Source organism: Hydra vulgaris, chromosome 12, assembly GCF_038396675.1.
Source record: "Hydra vulgaris chromosome 12, alternate assembly HydraT2T_AEP".
Taxonomy (NCBI): Eukaryota; Metazoa; Cnidaria; class Hydrozoa; order Anthoathecata; family Hydridae; genus Hydra; species Hydra vulgaris.
In genome coordinates, this window is record NC_088931.1 from 26,172,475 (window position 1) to 26,179,875 (window position 7,401).

The window sequence follows — 7,401 nt, forward strand, 5'->3', positions numbered from 1 at the left end:
TAGTGATTTTAACTTTAATAATTATTAAATGTGCAAAATACTTTAAACAATTACAAATCAATATTTACAGATAGCGTAGTATTTGATAAATAAAAATAGTAATTATGTTTATTAAATGCTTACGACTTGTAGTCAAATAGTAATTGTCTATACATAATATATTATACAGACAATAACCTTTTGAATACAAAACATATGCATTTAATGAGTGTATTTACTGTTATTTTAATTTTCATTTTGATTTTAAGATTTTTTTTTTTAATTTTTATTTCAATTTAATATTATCATTTTTTTCATTTTCATTTCAATTTAAATATTAGCAATTCTGTTCGTTTAACCTTTACTAAAGGTTAATAATATTCCCAGTGCTTTAAGGCACCTTTTTTTAAAAAAAAAAGATAATTACCGTAAACTTAATGAATAAAAAAGTATAGATCAAAAGTTTCAATTCATTCAAAAATTAAATTTGCACAATTACTATATTGCCAACAAGTAAAAGATAACTTTACTCTAAATGAGTATGTTAAAAGTGTGCTATCTTTCGAAAAAGCAAATTTTTCAAACAACTATTGTCTTTAAATTGAGTTTTATAATAAGTTTTAATTCATTTATTTAAAAATTTAACATTTGCTTAATGAAAAATTGAACTCACTAAAATAAACACAAAATTAGTTATTTACTAATATTAAAAAAAATAATAACAAATAAAATTTTTTTTTGAGAGATCTTTTCCAGGCACCCATACCGCACCAGCGATATATTAAAACAGATATGGTTTTGTCCCTGATGGTATTAACATCAATTCAAAAATTGGGCGGTGATTATAATGTTAACACTGGATAGGAAGGTGGTGTCATGCAATTTGCAAAACTAAAACTCATACTAAACTCATAATAATGAACTACGTCTCAGACATTTTGAATTAGTTGAATTAGATGGAAAAATGCTTTCATTAATAAACAGTCTAGTGTTTTAGGAAAAAACTGGATGCGGATTCAGTGTTAAACACAAACAAAAACTTTAAAAGAGTAACTTTAGATGAATCACTTATCCCCACTTAGGTGAACCACTTATTGCCACTTAGGTGAACCACTTATCGCCAAACAAAATATTTCAAGATCTTTATGCTAATTAGGTTTACTAATACAGAATTGTAATAGCAATAAGAACTGGAGTGTTACCCAAAAATGTGATAAACCTTTAAATTAGTCCTATTTCTCATTCCAGATGGCTCACCATAGCCAACTGTTTTTCCAGATTATAGGTTTCTTTTCATTTTCTAACAACAACAACAACAACAACAACAACAACAACAACAACAACAACAACAACAACAACAACAACAACAACAACAACAACAAAAAATAAAAAGCTTATGTTAACTTTCAGATTTTAAGTTGAATAAAAAAATTGCTTTTTTATAATATGCATTATATATTTACATTTTACATTTAAAAAATTTATGACTAAATGTTAAATTATGCTTTATTTTTATAGTTTATAGTTAAAAAAAAAAAAATAATTTTAGTTTTAAATATTATATTTTAAATATTATAATATTTGATTATAAGATTTAAAAACATGTTAAAACCAACATTTGATCCAATAGCATTGAATCCACATTAAAACATTTGTTAATTTAATTTAAAGTTGTAAAACTGAAAAAAGACTTTTTCCAGGCTAGAAAAAGTGATTTGCAGCCAAAACATTTAAAAATTAAAAATATTCCAATCAAGATTTTGGCTAAAAAAAACCTGCTTTGTAAATGCTTTATTTTTGGCAACAATTGCAATACAAATTTTGGAGATTAAAAGATATACAGCTAACATATTTCCTTATTTAAAAAAAAATTTAGAACTGCTTGTTGACATTGGTTGATCATCACATCTTTTAAAAAACTGCATTTATTATGATGCAGATATCTTTTAAAAAAAGTTTTATCTAAATTTTTTATTTCAATTCTGCTTGCGTTTATAAATAAAAATATAGGGCATGCATTTACCTGTTTGTATTTTCTATAAATGAAGCTAAAAACTAAACAAAATAGAACAGCTGAAATCATTAAAGTTGAAAACCATTGTTGAGATTATGCAAAAACAAAGAGGTCATGGTGGATGGGTTGGAAACTCATCCAACATTTTTCCAAACTCTGCAAAGGATCTGAACAAATCATTTGCTGATTTTGAGTGCTTTGATGATTTTGCTAGTTTTGTGATTGCTTTGATATGATTTGTCTAACTAAGTTAAGGAAGTTAAAAAAACTTGGATAAAGATAAAATCAATTTTGTAACAAAATGCTGTCTAGTAAAAGATAAAAAAGTTAAACTGGGATAAAGACTAAATCAACTTCGTGACAAAATGTTGCCTTATAAAAAGATAAGAAAGTTAAACTGGGATAAAAATCAAATCAACTTTGTAACAAAATGTTGACTTAAATCTTAGAAGATGGATGAAATATTATGACAGTAGTTACACACAGTTTAAGAACTTTTTATTTAAAATTTTGTAGTAAATTATTTAAATTGTTCTGCTTTTCATTAGTATTATGTATGATACTAAACAATGCTGATGTAAAACATATTTTTTCTTTTATAGAACCACTATTTAAAAAATATAGTAAAAACAAATGATATTACTTCCTAAATTGATTTTTACTAAATAATTATTTGTTTTCATTTGATTTGGGGTCATTCCATAAAAAATGAACTAAACATCTCAAAGTCAGTCAACATATTAAAGTCAACTAATAAATTGTTTTGAAATTGAAATATTTTTTAAGGTTATTTAAATGCATTTACAAACCTATTTTTGAAATATAAGTAAAAATCTTTAACTGTTATTGCCATTTGTTTAAAACTAATAACTTATTTTATCTTTGGAAAAAAACATAGGATAATCAACCGAAATCATCATTTGTCAGCGATAAAAACTTTTTTAAAACTTATTTAACATCTAATTTTAACATTCTGCAATTACTATAATTTACTTTTTTTATTATTCATAACATTTTAATAATCTGACGTTATTAGTTTTTTTTAAAAGCGCATGTAGACTATGTGGATTTTTTATTTTTGTTTATCAGTTTAAATAAAAACTTCAAATTAAAAAAAACTATTTCATTCAAAATATTACTAGTGTTATGATATATTATTTTTTATAATTTTTATAATTATAAATAATTATCAAACTTTAAAGAAACTTCGCTTATTAAAATATTTGTTATATTCTCATGTTATTCTGTTTTTATTAGCTTTTTTTAATTTTCGATTCCTAAATTTAAAAAATTGATAAACTATTATTATCATAAATTGATAACAAAAAATAAACTTTTATTTTCAAAATGTTGTGGTGGAATATTACTATCATAATAATTTTTAAAAATTCAAGACAATTAGCTAATTATTTGTAAGGCACTAAAATAAGTTTTGAAAAAAACAACTTTTTAAATAATCATAACTTTGGAATGAGATATTGAGTTGAAACTTTTAGATAACCAGTTTTTCTAAAAATTAATACATGCAAGAGGTATAAATTTCAAGAAAATCTAAATTAGTAGGTTTAAAATAAGAAAATCTAAATGAAAAACCCTAAAAGAAAATGTACCTGATTGGTGTTTTGGTGGTCATCTTGAAATGTTGAAATGTTTGTTACAGTTTCATCAGAACATAGAACAGCAACCTTTTAAAATTTGTAATTAAAAATTGAAAAAAGAAGAAATAAAACTTAAGTTGAAAATTATGATTCACTAAAACCATTATTAATAAATAATACTTTAAATTAAATAAATAGTTTTAATCACACTTTACACTATTCCTGGCTAACACCCTGATTATATATTCAACAACACCCTGATTATATATTCAACAACACCCTGATTATATATTCAACAACACCCTGATTATATATTCAACAACACCCTGATTATATACTCATCATATGCTACAATTTATTGATTAAAATGATTCTTCATTGTTAAAAAAAGGTAGGGGCTTTGCAAAATATGTCTTGTTAAAAATTTATAAACTAACATGTTTTAAGGCTTATAATAAAATGATAGCAACAGCTCCACAAAGGTATAACATCTATACAACATTATTCCTTATTTATAAGAGAATAAAACTATGTGTCTAATAAAATAAAGCCTAAAAAACTTAACTAAGAAAAATTATAAATTACTTGATTTTATTTAAGACATTTTTGATAAAAACCTTTGTTAAAAATGGAAACTTTTTAATTAAACAGTTAAATTTGCAAATTTAAAAAAAAAACTTAAATAAATATTCAATAAATTTTTGAGTCTGGAGTTCTCATGTATAATGGCAGCAATAACTCCGGGCTAAAAAGCAATAGATTTCAAGTCATTAAACCATGAATTTTTTTTATTGCAGATCTCAAGTCACCCAACATTTTTAAAGCTTCTGGACATCAGAGACCAGATAACCACCATCACACAAATTTATGAGGTTTAATGACTCGGAATCTATTGTTTTTCAGCCCGGAGTCATTAAGTCCTTGCTGCCATTATAAATTAGGACTCCTAACATAAATGATAATTTCAATTTAAAAATTGAAATTATCATTTATATTAGGTTTTTTTCAAGCTCAGCAAATAGTAATTAGTTTTTTTTTTTTTTGGTTATAATTAATAAGTTTTTAGTCTTTTTTACAAATTATATTTTGGTGCAAATTAATTGCTTATATTATCATAAAAGTAAAAAAGCTACAGAAAACTTGATTAATGGATCTACTCTTTGTTTAACTACAAAGAGAAATTTTCTGAAAGTCACATTTGGCAAAATAGAAATAAAAAAGATAGTTGTTTCCTATGTAAAAGTTTACAAATTATGCTTACTATAGAGGCTAATATTTTTGATAGACTTTATGAATTAGACGGTTTAAATTTTAAATTTTAAATTTTACAAAAGTGAAAAAGTATGAATTTGCAGTTGATAAGACCATGAAATTTTACAAGACTTTATATATGTTTAAAGTACATCAAAATTTGTGCTTGTTGAAACAGTACATTTTAGTACATTTCTGACATAAACTTTTATAAGAATTCAATTGGGTGCTGGAGGTTCCTATTTTAAAGTTATTCATCAATGCCTTTGATTGTCAAAAGAATAATTATTTGGATGAGTTTTTGGATAGTAAATTGTTAACTATTGTAGAAGATATTCCTAAATAAATAAAAACTAGAACTAAACTTCATTAGAAACTAAAACACAAAACTCTTTATGAAAAATACTAATTCTAAATATCTTTATTTAGTGTCATTATTCACAATTAAGAGTTGATATAGTTTTATTTTAATATGCATTTTTAAGACGCATTTATAAACATAAAGAATTACAAAAAATAATAGCCTATTCGGTGCAAACATGCTGTACATATTTTGTATATAGCTGTAAATAATGCAATACAATAAGTTACTAATATATAAAAATCTATTTACTAAATGATTATTATAAAAATTGAAAATAACTTTTAAAATTAACTATAATTTTACTTTGTATGATGGAGGAAACAAATCGTATATTATTCTACAGTATTCAACGATACCCTCAACAACACAAGTCCATGTTGATTTTTGAAGATTTGTGAAATAATATTGTGAGGTCTTTGCGTTTGATTCGAATTCTAATTTAGAACCTGACAACTCTAAGAAATGAGAACCGTGGTCAATAACAATGCAGCATTCTTTACAAACAAGATTTTTAAAGTTAGCCATAGATTGCTATTAATTTAATTTTTAAGCTTAGTAGTTTTGGGTTAATTTTAAAAATTTAAGTTAAAATCAAAAAACTTATTGCGCGGACCTTTTTTTTGTACACGGACACAACCGGCGGCGTATTGCAGCCCCTATAACGTTTTTAGGTTACATTACGTATTGTAACCTAAAAATGTTACGCATAATTTTTTGCTAGCATTACTGTTACTGCTTGCTCTCATAGCTTAAACAATATAGACCAGAGGAATTGACCTTGGTCTCGAGTGTAAGGATTAAACAAATACTATTAAAACATTAGCAATCATATATATATATATATATATATATATATATATATATATATATATATATATATATATATATATATATATATATATATATATATATATATATATATATATATATATATATATATATATATATATATATATATATATATATATATATATATATATATATATATATATATATATATATATATATATATATATATATATATATATATATATATATATATATATATATATACGGACCCGTAACGTGAAAATTTTTAGAAAAAAGACTATAATAGTAAATACAAATTTTTTTTAATTTTACATATAAAAGTTGTTTGAAATAAAGAGAATTTGCAAATAAAGGGGGTTGATTGCACCTGATGACCATCCCTCATTCTCATATATATTTCAAATTTCATATAAAATTTATTGATGTCGTTCAGAAGAAAGCATTTAATTCAGAAGTTTATAATAAAAAAATTAACAACATAGTAATAATATAATCTGTGTACATTTTGCCTCTAATTACTGTCTTTACTAAACGAAATATCATCGTTGCAAATATCATCAAAACCGTTATTGTCAAAATTATCATTGCGAATAGATTCAGGTGCAATATTAGCCTTCTTTGGTGACCGACTAGGTATGCCTATTAGTCTGGCTTTTGCCTTGACTGCTGCGCGTTTTGCATGTATTGGCATTCGTTTTAATTGATCTCCGAGCGCCTCTGCCACCTTATGGGCGTTAATGCGTTTTTGTGATCTTAGCTGCAGATCTTTAAAATATAAAAATAAAATCTACATCTTTAAAAGAAAAAAGTCGATAAAAAAAGACAAAAACATTTATCCAATTATATAATTATTGAAATCACATTAGCACAACAGTAAAACTTTTTTGACTAAAAAAATAAAGTTAATTTATTTTGTCAAAAAAAACTTTTTTTGACAAAACAAATAAATTTAGCGGCGAAACACCTTAAAAAATGCCCTAAATTGTCCCCAAATTATTTGGCTCTGAGTGCAAGGTAAATCTCAATATTTTGTAAAAAAAAATTTTTTAATGTGATTAATGTGATAATGGTCCAATTTTTTCTTTAGATGTTGTGTATTCTGGTTTTTTCGTAATTGTTCTTTAAAATAGATAAAATTTCGCAAAGTTTATTTAAAAAAACAAAACTTTATTGCCTATTTGCCCATAAATATTTTTTCCCTAAATCTTTTTTTTAATTTAAACAACATTTATGAAAAAACCGGAATGCATAACAATCTAAAAAAAAATTTGGGTCATTATCACATAAGAAAATTTTTTTTTTAGAAAATATTAAGATTTACCTTGCACTAATAAAAGCCAAATAATTCGGAAACAATTTAGCGCATTTTCCGGGGTATTTTGCTG

General features: G+C 24.1%; 1 protein-coding gene across 1 annotated transcript in view; it reads right to left on the reverse strand.

Moving 5' to 3' along the window:
- The window catches only part of LOC100197579 (integrator complex subunit 13), a 32,012-nt gene extending 26,157 nt beyond the window's left edge, over positions 1-5,855 (reverse strand). Inside the window, exons 1-2 of the mRNA XM_065812714.1 lie at positions 5,510-5,855; positions 3,604-3,678 (exon numbers count right to left, since the gene is read on the reverse strand). Of these exons, the coding sequence (XP_065668786.1) occupies positions 3,604-3,678; positions 5,510-5,731 (297 nt within the window). The 5' untranslated portion in view covers positions 5,732-5,855. The remainder of the gene's footprint in view (positions 1-3,603; positions 3,679-5,509) is intronic.
- Between the last annotated feature and the right edge of the window lie 1,546 nt (positions 5,856-7,401).